The sequence below is a fragment of the Entelurus aequoreus genome, linkage group LG23 (assembly GCF_033978785.1).
Source record: "Entelurus aequoreus isolate RoL-2023_Sb linkage group LG23, RoL_Eaeq_v1.1, whole genome shotgun sequence".
NCBI lineage: Eukaryota > Metazoa > Chordata > Actinopteri > Syngnathiformes > Syngnathidae > Entelurus > Entelurus aequoreus.
Genome location: NC_084753.1, coordinates 36531685 through 36544820, shown reverse-complemented (window position 1 = coordinate 36544820; position 13136 = coordinate 36531685). Strand labels below are relative to the sequence as shown.

General features: G+C 40.1%; 1 protein-coding gene across 1 annotated transcript; it reads right to left on the bottom strand.

The window, feature by feature from the left end:
* Positions 1–2168: 2168 nt before the first annotated feature.
* Positions 2169–10017, bottom strand: LOC133640689 (zinc finger protein 568-like). Its single transcript, XM_062034251.1, has 3 exons — positions 9467–10017; positions 7922–8104; positions 2169–3545 (listed from the first exon to the last, which is right to left on the bottom strand). The coding sequence occupies exons 1-3, from the start codon at positions 9588–9590 to the stop codon at positions 2527–2529; spliced, it is 1326 nt and encodes a 441-aa protein (XP_061890235.1). The 5' UTR covers positions 9591–10017; the 3' UTR covers positions 2169–2526.
* Positions 10018–13136: the final 3119 nt, after the last annotated feature.

Sequence of the window (13136 nt, the reverse complement as noted above, 5' to 3'; positions counted from 1 at the left end):
AGTTAAAGTTCCATGCAGCGCATGCAATTGGTTAAATGCACGATGCGCACCCTGAACTCCATTGTAAACATGTGCGTTTCTACATTTGTTGTGTTTGTTCTATTTCATTTTATGCTTAAATCTATCACGTTCACATTGGTTTAGTTCGTAGTGATGTGACTTTGATTTTGGCTATGGCGTCATTTTGATAATTGTTTTGCTCATATTATGATTGTAATATTTGAATGGATGGATGAAGTTGTGGCAGTTGCAAATTTCACCAAGACTCAATTGCTTTTCCAAACATTTTTAATGATGAACTGCCAACATGAGAATCCCAAACAGGAAGTGCTTAAAGTTTAAGGGTTTTGTAAAAGCACTGAGACAAAGTCTAAGTTCATCGTGTTCTTCATGGTGTTTTTAAAACTGCACCAATTTTTTTCCTCAGAATTTTCAACTAACTTGAAACATTTTGCCAAGAGGATTATTTGTAATGTGTACATTTTCAGAATGTGCTTGTTCTATTGCTGGTCAAAGTAAGACAAAGAAAAAAAATCTGAAGTCGTCTTTAAGTTTAAATGCCATGATTTTACCAGTCCGGCCTGCTTGGGAATAGATTTTCCCCCATGAGTTAAATGAGTTTGACACCCCTGATATAAAGGAATTCATACATGGAATCATTTACAGTTAGAAATGAAAATATGTAACACACTTCATACATTTGAAAACAATAGCTGGGATAAGCTCCAGCACCCCCGTGACCCCAAGGGGGACAAGCGGTAGAAAATACATGAATTATGAGTAACATTTATGAATATCTGTATACACATGTGTATTGTATTTTAGGTACAATTGGTTGTACTGTTCTTAATGAATGAAACAACTTTATAGATAGGCAAAACAATTGTAAGGACAAACATTAATACACAATGTTGTATATTAAAGGCCTACTGAAAGCCACTACTACCGACCACGCAGTCTGATAGTTTATATATCAATGATGAAATCTTAACATTGCAACACATGCCAATACGGCCGGGTTAACTTATAAAGTGCAATTTTAAATTTCCCGCTAAACTTCCGGTTGGAAACGTCTATGTGTGATGACGTATGCGCGTGACGTCACGACGGCAACGGGAAGTATTCGTACCCAATGTGTCACCATACAAACTGCTCGGTTTTCATCGAACAATTCCACAGTATTCTGGACATCTGTGTTGGTGAATCTTTTGCAATTTGTTTAATGAACAATGGAGATTGCAAAGAAGAAAGTTGTAGGTGGGATCGGTGTATTAGCGGCTGGCTGCAGCAACACAACAAAGAGGACTTACTTGGATAGCAGACATCTGGGATCGGGTGAAGTCCTTCGTCGCGCCGTCGATCGCTGGAACGCAGGTGAGCACGGGTGTTGATGAGCAGATGAGGGCTGGCTGGCGTAGGTGGAGCGCTAATGTTTTTAGCATAGCTCTGTGAGGTCCGGTTGCTAAGTTAGCTTCAGCGTCATTAGCAACAGCATTGTTAAGCTTTGCCAGGCTGAGAATTATTAACCGTGTATTTACATGTCCATGGTTTAATAGTATTGTTGATCTTCTGTCTATCCTTCCAGTCAGGGATTTATGTATTTTGTTTCTATCTGCATTTGAGCCAGATGCTATCACGTTAGCTCAGTAGCTAAAGAGCTTCGCCGATGTATTGTCGTGGAGATAAAAGTCACCGTGAATGTCCATTTCGCGTTCTCGACTCTCATTTTCAAGAGGATATAGTATCCGAGGTGGTTTAAAATACAAATCCGTGATCCACAATAGAAAAAGGAGAACGTGTGGAATCCAATGAGACCTTGTACCTAAGTTACGGTCAGAGCGAAAAAAGATACACCCTGCACTGCCTCTCTAGTCCTTCACTCTAATGTTCCTCATCCACAAATCTTTCATCCTCGCTCAAATTAATGGGGTACTCGTCGCTTTCTCGGTCCGAATCTCTCGCTCCATTGTAAACAACGGGGAATTGTGAGGAATCCTTCCTCCTGTGAAGTCACGCTACTTCCGGTACAGGCAAGGCTTTTTTTATCAGCGACCAAAAGTTGCAAACTTTATCGTCGTTGTTCTCTACTAAATCCTTTCAGCAAAAATATGGCAATATCGCGAAATGATCAAGTATGACACATAGAGTGGATCTGCTATCCCCGTTTAAATAAAAAAAATTCATTTCAGTAGGCCTTTAAGGCATGCCCTTGATTGAAATAAAAGCCCAAATCGAATCTATAAATGTTAGAAACATATTAACAACATTGTGTTACACACACAATAATTATGTCACACATGTTATATGTGCTGATGTTGTTAGTAAGTCAATGTTAATAAAATCTTGATTGTGTATTTCAAATCCTGCTGCTTCATTTGCTGCTGCTGTTCTCACCAGCACACTTGTGTTTCTTACACTGGTACTTAGAAGAGAAACTTTCACCGCACACACTGCAACTCAACACTTTCTTACCAATGTGTGTTCTCATGTGTGGTTTGTTCGGTTACAAAAGCTTCTGTAGCAGTTTTAACAGGAATATGGTTTTTCACCGGTGTGCGCTCTCAAGTGTACTTTCAAATGTTGACTTTGTACAAAACCTCTGTCGCAGAATGAACAGATAAAAGGTTTTTCTCCAGTGTGTATCCTCATGTGTATTTTCAATTGTTGGTTCCGACAGAATCTTTTACTACACACTGAGCACGTGAATGTTTTTTCCCCGGTGTGTGTTCTCATGTGTGCTACGAGCGCTGATCGGTCAGCAAAGTCTCTTTTGCAGCTTGAACAGCAATACGGTTTTTCGCCAGTGTGCGTTCTCATGTGTACTTTCAAATCTTGATTTTGGACAAAACCTTTACCACAGACTGAACAAATAAAAGGTTTTTCCCCAGTGTGTGTTCTCGTGTGTCTTATCAAAGTTCCCCTCCGAGAAAATGCTTTACTACAAACCGAGCACATGAATGTTTTTTCTCCGGTGTGTATTCTCATGTGTACTTTCAAATGACAATGGTAATTAAAGGTTTTGTCACAGTGAGAACAGGTCAGGTGTGTGTTGTCAGTGTGACACGTCTTATCATCTTTAGAGTGTTCATCATCAGTGTCAGGAGAGTGTGACGTTGTGTCCTCACTATCTGATAGTGGAGCTAAGAGCTTGTCTGCTTGTGATCCTCCACAGTGGTCTCCATCAGCTTCTGTTGTCATGTGTTGAGTTGAGCTGCTGCTTGGAGGCTCCGCCTCTCTCTGCTCCTCACTTTCACCTTTGACCTCATCATCTTCACTCTTCACAATCACACCAATCACTGGGAACTCCTCCAACCATTTGACCTCATCATCTTCACTCTTCACAGGGACACCAGTCACTGGGAACTCCTCCAGTCCTTCAAGATGTTCTCCCTCCTGACTGATGCTGTGTTCCTCCTCTTCCATTTTCATGTGAGGGGTTTGTGGCGTCTCATCTTCCTCTTTAATGTAGGAGGGCTGTGGCTCCTCCTGCTCCATCCTGAAGCTCCACTCCTGTTTCTCAGGGAGAAGATGTTCTTCACGGACATCTGCAGGGCCCGAGAAGACAAACACATGCTTTAGAAACGTCCAGCTTTGCTCAGTCACATTAGGGCATTCAGTACGTTCACATGTACTAAAGAAAACCAAGTTGTTGTATGAACTGTCCCAAAATCTTCATGGGGGGAAAAAAAGAGCAAGATGGGGCAGAGAGATTTTTACTAGGGATGGGCAATATGGCCTAAAATCGATATTGTGATACACTACCGTTCAAAAGTTTGGGGTCACATTGAAATTTTTGAAGGAAAAGCACTGTACTTTTCAATGAAGATAACTTTAAACTAGTCTTAACTTTAAAGAAATACACTCTATACATTGCTAATGTGGTAAATGACTATTCTAGCTGCAAATGTCTGGTTTTTGGTGCAATATCTACATAGGTGTATAGAGGCCCATTTCCAGCAACGATCACTCCAGTGTTCTAATGGTACAATGTGTTTGGTCATTGGCTCAGAAGGCTAATTGATGATTAGAAAACCCTTGTGCAATCATGTTCACACATCTGAAAACAGTTTAGCTTGTTACAGAAGCTACAAAACTGACCTTCATTTGAGCAGATTGAGTTTCTGGAGCATCACATTTGTGGGGTCAATTAAACGCTCAAAATGGCCAGAAAAAGAGAACTTTCATCTGAAACTCGACAGTCTATTCTTGTTCTTAGAAATGAAGGCTATTCCACAAAATTGTTTGGGTGACCCCAAACTTTTGAACGGTAGTGTATATTTATATAGAATTAAGAATAAAAACCATTTTAAAATGGGTTACCAAAGCTCCTAATTGAGTTGCTGACATATGCAGTGACATATTACATAACTTCCAGTGGTATTATTTTCTCAAAACTATTATTAATCTACTTGTTAATTTACTGTTAATATCTAGTTACATTCAGTTGTAACATGTTTCTATCTACACTTCTGTTAAAATGTAATAATCACTTATTCTTCTGTTGTTTGGATACTTCACATTAGTTTTGGGTGTGGGTATCGATCCAATACCAAGTAGTTACAGAGGCAGTATTGGTCATACCAATGCTAAAACTCCACCCATCCATTTTCTACCGCTTGTCCCTTTCAATGCTGATACTGATACTTCATATTTTCAACGTCATTGAACGATCCAATTTTTGATCACAACTATAATCAGACAAAAACAAGATGGTGGTTAGAAGGTGGGAATCTTTGGGCCCCTCACAATTCAATTACAATTCAGAAGCTACGATTTGATTAAAAATCGATTATTGATGCATCTTTAATTCATATATATCGGGGGTCAGCAACCCCCGGCTCTTTAGCACCACCCTAGTGGCTCCATGGTCCTCTTTCAGAGATGTGTGAAAATGGAAAAAGATGAAGAAAAAAATATATTTTTTGTTTTATTTAATTTTCTGTGGGAGAACAAACACAAACCTTCCTAATCGTTAGAAATCCCACTGTTTATATGAAACATGCTTCACTGATGAGAGTGTTTGGCAAGCACCGTTTTGTCCTACTAATTTCAGCCATCTTTGAACTCATCGTAGTTTGTTTACATGTACAACTTTCTCTGATGCTGCCACAGAAAGAGGTGTCTTACCCCACTATTTCTTTGTCTCATTTTGTCCACCAAACGTTTTACGCTGTGCGTGAATGCACAAAGGTGAGCTTTGTTGATTGTATTGATTTGCTGGAGTGTTAATCAGGCATATTTGGTCAATCCATGACAGCAAGCTAATCGGTGCTAACATGCTATTTAGGCTAGCTGTATGTATATATTGCATCATTATGCCTCATTTGTAGGTATATTTGAGCTCATTAAAATGTCCTTTACTTATGTCCTTTCAGTATTTAATTTATATTTGCATGTCTCATGACACATTATCTGCATGTAATATTGGCTGCATTTCTCATAGTTGTTAGTGTGCCATGTTGTTCCAGACCACAGCAAACGTTACCCAGCTCGCAAAGATTGTAATAAATCCATTAGAAAAAGACAGCCTGCCGTTTCCTTAAACGTGGACCCACACATCTATACCTTTGGTCTTTCTGAGCCAGTAATTTCCAGGAGTTATCTCAGCCTTTGATAGTAGGCTACTATAGCTAATATAGACACTTACATCATATGTTGCCTTCATTATAACACTTATATAAGGCTTTTAATATTTTGCGGCTCCAGACAGATTTATTTTTTGTATTTTTGGTCCAATATGGCTCTTTCAACATTTCGGGTTGCCGACCCCTAATATGTATATTACATTTATTTTCGTTTGACTAAATAAACGTTTATCACTTGCAACTTTAAAAAACAGTGCATTTGTAATTAAAAAAGTTAACTTAACTCCCACATTTATTAAATTAATGAAAATGTGTGCAAAACTGGAACATACTGTAAGTGCCCTAAAATAAAGGAGCTGGTCGGATCTCTCTGTGAGGTGTCTCACTGCAGTCAGCCAAACTGTCTGCTTTACTTTATTCACAATAAATACATTGATTATCGACTACTGACGTTTACTAATCGATTTTATAATTGTCAATGTCCGAATTGCGATGCATCTAAAAATCGATTATTTTCCTCACCCCCATTGGTGGTGTAACAATATCAATTAAATATTTACATTATTTTCTACTATCGGCTCTGATTTAAATCATTTGGTTTTTGCTCTTAAAGTCCTCTATATACATATATACACAAATATATATATACATATATACATATACATATATACATATACATATATATATACATATACATATATATATACATATACATATATATATATATATATATATATATATATATATATATATATATATATATATATATATATATATATATACATGTATATATATACACGTGTGTGTGTGTGTGTGTGTGTGTGTGTGTGTGTGTGTGTGTGTGTGTGTGTGTGTGTGTGTGTGTGTGTGTGTGTGTGTGTGTGTGACATTGAAATGTCCTTATTTTTGAAGGAAAAGCACTGTACTTTTCAATGAGGATAACTTTAAACTAGTCTTAACTTTAAAGAAATACACTCTATACATTGCTAATGTGGTAAATGACTATTCTAGCTGCAAATGTCTGGTTTTTGGTGCAATATCTACATAGGTGTATAGAGGCTCATTTCCAGCAACTATCACTCCAGTGTTCTAATGGTACAATGTGTTTGCTCATTGGCTCAGAAGGCTAATTGATGATTAGAAAACCCTTGTGCAATCATGTTCACACATCTGAAAACAGTTTAGCTCGTTACAGAAGCTACAAAACTGACCTTCCTTTGAGCAGATTGAGTTTCTGGAGCATCACATTTGTGGGGTCAATTAAACGCTCAAAATGGCCAGAAAAAGAGAACTTTCATCTGAAACTCGACAGTCTATTGTTGTTCTTAGAAATGAAGGCTATTCCACAAAATTGTTTGGGTGACCCCAAATTTTGAACGGTAGTATATATATATATATATATATATATATATATATATATATATATATATATATATATATATATATATATATATATATATATATATATATGTGGAAAATAATACAGTCATAATACAATTATGTAATATGTTTCTGCATGTCAGCAGATAAATTAGGAGCCTTTGTAACTTGTTTTGAAATAGTTCTATTATCATTTATCATTTATTTATCACTATATTGTGATTTATATCGTTCCTGCAGGAGGCTGCAATAAATATTGCGATATATCATCCATCCCTACATCTCATATGGATCTTCTTCTGCCATTGGCGGCACTTTACCTACATAACACTCTTTTGGGAGGTGAAGTTGAACCATGTACAGTTGTGCAGGTGTTTTAGCATCATTTGACACAGACTTGTCCAGGATTTTCCACTTTTTCATCACAATGTTTACAAACCCTGTCCTCCACGATGGCTTGAGTTTTAAAGTTGGTGAAAAAATGTTAAACGTTTCTGTTCACTGGCTTCAATCACGCATAAAATGATTTGTTCTACTACAGCCACAAATGGTTGAACTTGCACTTACCATCTTACACAATCAACTCTGCTTTGCTGTGGGCTTTCGTAATATCTGCTGCTAGCTAAACTCTGCTGCAACATACACAGCACCGCACACTTGTCATGCTCCAGAAATTCTGATTGGGCTGGACAGCTAATTAGTTTTTAAATTTATTTTCAATTAAATTATTGTCAATAGAATTTGTTAAACCTTTCAAGGCACATATTTAGATAGAATGTAAGACATTTTAAGGCTTTCAGTTCAAATGATTAGATTTAAGACTTGAAGTCTATGAGCATGAACTGATGAAGACTACTTGGATGAGAGGCCAAACGTCTTCTAAGACAAAGTGAACAGTCCAGTTGTGATGGACTGAATGCCCTGAGAATAAAATGATATGTGGATGTTGTGCTTACTTGCACTGTGATGAAGCTGTGAGGACTCAGGTGGTTTGTCTTCATGCTCTTCAGTCTTCACAGAGACAACAGTCAGTGGAAACTTGGTGAGATCAGCCTCCTCCTGACCTAGAAGACACTCTTCCTCCTGAGTGATCCACACTTCCTCCTCTTCCTCTTTAATGTGGGGGGGCTGCTGGACGTCTGTTGGGTAAATAGGTAAATAAAGATGAATAAAAAAGACAACAGAAATGTTTTTGACTGACATTGTTAACACAATGAGATTATTTGTGTTCTCATGTGCAATTCGAAAAAGCCAGCATCTATTAAGGCATTCTTACCTTCACACTCACTGGTGTAAAGTGCGTAACCATTTTTTTCCATATACATGTCAGCCTACTAAACCTAAACCTTATCTCTAACCTTAACCTCATAAGGCATACTCCTAACAACAAATTACATAGAACAGAAATAAAAAAACTCTCATTTCAAAACTCCTTACAAACAGTCTTAATATGTTTTTGTCATCATATGAAATGCCATCCATCCATCCATTTTCTACAACTTGTCCCTTTTGGGGTCGCGGGGGGTGCTGGAGCCTATCTCGGCTACAATCGGGTGGAAGGCGGGGTACACCCTGGACAAGTCACCACCTCATCACAGGGCCAACACAGATAGACAGACAACATTCACACTCACATTCACACACTAGGGACCATTTAGTGTTGCCAATCAACTTATCCCCAGGTGCGTGTCTTTGGAGGTGGGAGGAAGCCGAAGTACCCGGAGGGAACCCACGCAGTCACGAGGAGAACATGCAAACTCCACACAGAAAGACCCTGAGCCCAGGATCGAACCCAGGCCCTTTGTATTGTGAGGCACATGCACTAACCCCTGCCATCATATGAAATGTTTATTTTTTATTTTTACAGATTTTGTTGGCGGGACCAAAAGGAACTCTTACCAAAACATGTTTTACTATGTGGTGTTTTTATGGAGTGTCTCCATCAACAATTCCTCTTTAGAGCACAGCTCCCACATTCACTTGGAGACCATCTACGACACGCTGAAGGAAAGTCAGTCACTTTTATGTTTTTTTTCATACATCAAGTGTTGACTACTTTGTTTATTGAAAGATGATTGACAATACATGTTTACTTTCACTTATTGATGCATGTAGGTAAGAATCAGGAAGTGAAATTAGCCATGAAACTATGAATTATATTGATTACAATGTAAAATATATTTAGTGACTGTGTGAGTTTTGTGTAAACATGTTGATACATCCATCCATCCATCCAATTTCCTACCGCTTGTCTCTTTCGGGGATACAGCGATACATCAACCTCATAATATTATTATGAGATTGACTCATTTCCCTTTCGGAACCCCGAAAGGGAAATGAGTTAGTTTCAGACACAATTATTAAGATAATAATTGTGTCTGAAACTAACTCATTTTCATCCCCACAATACAATTCACCTTACTATGGACAATATATTTAAGAATAGCATTAATAATGACATATAAAGTTAGTAAACACGTGAGAGTAAGAAGTAAACAAACCTGTTCTGTGTAACACAACTTGATGTTTCTTGAAAACAGCGTCCAGTAGTTGATGTTGTCGCTCCTTCTCCTCTTTTGTTGGACAAAGTTCCTCCTCGTACTCTGCTACCGTTCTTTCGCACATTTTCACACAATCACAACACTTTACACTCACACTTGATCTCTGCTTAGCGATGTGTTTTGATCACTTCCGCCTCTCTTTGTTAGCAGCTAACAAGCTAAGCTAACTAGCTAAGCTACGCTAGCACGGGAAGCAGCAGAGTGACAGATGTATATGAATTCCAACAGTTACAAACGATATATTATATACCGTCTTAAACGGCATGTATGTGGTTAAGAAAACAACACTATAATAACCACAATAACATTTTCTCCATCAAACGCCATTTTGCGTTTCCTCGTCTTGTTTTGTACACACGCAGTTTTGTCAGATCTCGCGAGAGTAAAAAGCAACCAGCGCCACTTCTTCTTCTTCTTCTTCTTCTTTACCGAGAGTTTGCAGCCATGGCTTGAAAGGTTCATACTGTCACCTACTGGACTGTAGAACGTAGTGTGGGCCGTAGGACAGAAGGAGGAAATCCCGTTAAGAACCTGTGGAGGGCAGCAATACACCTAAGATGTTCTACTAGTCTGCTAGAAACCGAAAGAAGAAGAAAAGTGTTGCAAACGGTCACAAACATAACATGTTCAGGTTGGCGAAGATAGCTTTAAGAAAAGAAAAATGTAGAGATGCATATAAATAAGAGTTAGGCAGATGTGAAATTTGGAGGGAATGTGTTGACGAATGGCATGAGAGTTTGGATAGGGAAGTCGAAGGAAAGCATTTATGGGAAATACAGCAGAGTGTAAGAATGGAAGGGTTTGGAAGTGTAATAAGAAGGGAAGACATTTTATTGACAAGATTAAGAATAGGGCACTGTACTTTTTTTCCCCCCAAGATGGCGCCGATGTAGTGGTTGCTGTTATCAGGAGCTCTGCGCTCCTGTGTCATCCTTTTGTGTTCCGGATGTTTCCTTCTTGTTTTCATGTGGTTTTATTTTTTGCCTTTTGGTTGGGGACCCTTTGGGACTGTGCGACAAGGGGTGGCACTTTCGTGACTTCTACGGTGCTTTTTTGTGAACTTCTGAATCTTCCCCCCCGGAGCCTTTTGGCCATGGAGACCAGCTGCTGGGTCTCTGCCACACCAGAGTGCGTTTGGAGAGACCGGAGGAGATGCGGATGAAGAGACAGGGCTGCGGAGCCGGCGCTGGGGACGGACAAGGTTCACAGTGTCTTGGCTGAATGAGCTGGTATCGGACAACCCGGTCTCCTTGGACGCATCCTCGCTCATCCATGCGGACTGGACACTGGCCGAGAGTTGGTGAGCAGCCGAGGGTGGCTCTCTTGGTTGCTTTGTTGGGTCTGCTCCTTTCTCTGGCCATGCTCCCCCCACCCCAGCAGACTTCTTCTTCTTCTTCTGTCGTGTGTCTTTAGACTTGCAGCTCTGTTGAGGCGAGCCAGGTCAACGTGTCATCGTCCAGGTCAATCAGACCTTGTTCGCCATTCGGTGGCCGGTGTAGGGGGCAACTAGTGACTATGTGCTCTACTGTCTGGACTGGGTCCCCACACTCTCGGTCTCCTCGGACGCATCCTCGCTCATCCATGCGGACTGGACACTGGCCGAGAGTTGGTGAGCGGCCGAGGGTGGCTCTCTTGGTTGCTTTGTTGGGTCTGCTCCTTTCTCTGGCCATGCTCCCCCCGCCCCAGCAGTCTTCTTCTTCTTCTTCTGCCGTGTGTCTTTAGACTTGCAGCTCTGTTGAGGCGAGCCAGGTCAACGTGTCATCGTCTGCGTGGAACACCGCAGTGGCCACCACAGTGTATATGTTTTGTTGTTGTTGTTGTTTTTGTTTTACTTTTGTGGCTGTGTGTAGAAGTGGCTAGTTGCATCAGCTCGGCTCTTTTAATGTCTTTAATGTCCTTTGTCTTCTTTGATGTTTCCCTCTTACACCCATAACATGCCAGAGGCTGTTCACCTTGGAGACCTGCTGGGGATATGGGTACGGCCTGGCGCGAGATTTACGCCTTCTATGTGTGCTATGGCTATTAGGTTTTTTTCTTCCTTGGCCTCAGTCTGGACCCCCTCTCCAGGGGCCCAGGCTTAGACTGATTTTTTTAATTTTTCTCTACCTCCCCAGCGTTGACCTTTTTCTCACCTTTTTTGTAAGGGCCGCCGGAAGTTGGCAGACCCGTTAGCGATCCTGTTCTGTCTCCCTGTAATGTTTGTCTGCTCTTGAATGGGATTGTGCTGAAAATCTTAATTTCCCTTTGGGGATTATTAAAGTAGTTCTGATTCTGAATCTGTATGTTAAATAGAACACAGAAAATAATAGGCAAACATTAAACAGAACTGTGTGAGGGGACTGTAGAACGTATACCAATTAGGTGTAGCAAATATGAGAGGAGTGTTAAAGAGGAAACCAACAGATACAGGTATTAATGAATTAAAAAATGACTGGGGTGTTAAATATGAGGGATAGGAAACAGTTGAGGGCACTATTGGAGTTTTTGAAAAGCACAAGGTTATATTATAGGATTTAAGGGATACTGGGGGTTAGGAAAAGGTGGGTTAAAATATTGAGCAGCAAAGATGGGGTGCTGAGTGTACATTTATGATAAATTAAATGAACTTTTTTATTTTAGCAAATGGCTGCAATGAAAAAGAGCGAACAATTTAAAGGGGTCTGACTACTTTCCGTACCCACGGTAATTACTGTGATGCTTTGCTCGTATGCTGATCAATGTACATTGTCTTAATCAAATAAAGTTATTGTATTCACTTAAATTCAACTTCAATTCCCACCCAAAACAGCAGGTGTGGCACTCGGGCAAGCCAGTGGGAGCTCACAGACGCGCCCGGCCGAGGACAAGGCACAGGAGAACCCGGAGGCAACTTGCCCTCAAGCTAGCGTGAGACCACATTCCACGCGGGCAAAAGGAAGGTGGGACACCCCACTGGAGAGTCCCAGAGATTACCTCATCTGGTACGACTGGACCCCCACAAGCGCAACACCCCAAAACCCACACTACCCAGTACAGAATGTCCAACACGAGGTCCGAGGGAACCACTCACCTCACCCTTATGCTGATCCCAACAATGGAGATGGGGCACTCAGCAGCCGCCCCAGCGGAGCCTCCTCCCAAAATTAAAGAAAATAGTAATAAAATGAAAAAATAAAAAACACTTATGGTAAGAAAAAGGAAAAATATATACACAAACACACTCTCCTGAAAAGAGAGTCAAAATGATTGAATATAAAAATAAATAAACAATAAAAAGGAGATGCCATGGAGACCCACAGGCGCACTATACCAGCAGCACTGTCTCGTGCCACACCGAGGCACCACGACAGGGGACCCGCGGGGACTCCACCCAGCAGGCCCCCACCAACGCAGACGAAATGACTCCTCTGTATGCTGCTGGTATGTAAATATGCTTTATTCTTTCCTCGGGCAAGATAGCTCAGCTTTACACTGTATGAATACTAAATAGAACAATTTACACACAACCAATATTTACTACATTTACTGTACCGATAGTTGAAGCATACATTGGTTGTTGCATAAAGGTCTGGGGAAATACATCATAATACCAATCACAAAACAATAGTCATATTACAATAAGAGTAATAAA

Bases quoted from the DNA above. Each gene is read 5' to 3' on its own strand.
- LOC133640689 (XM_062034251.1), bottom strand. From the start codon at position 9,590: ATGTGCGAAAGAACGGTAGCAGAGTACGAGGAGGAACTTTGTCCAACA. The intron at 8,105-9,466 runs GTTTGTTTACTT...TTTACCCAACAG, and splicing joins AGTTGTGTTACACAGAACAG to ACGTCCAGCAGCCCCCCCAC. The intron at 3,546-7,921 runs GTAAGCACAACA...CGGGCCCTGCAG, and splicing joins ACAGCTTCATCACAGTGCAA to ATGTCCGTGAAGAACATCTT.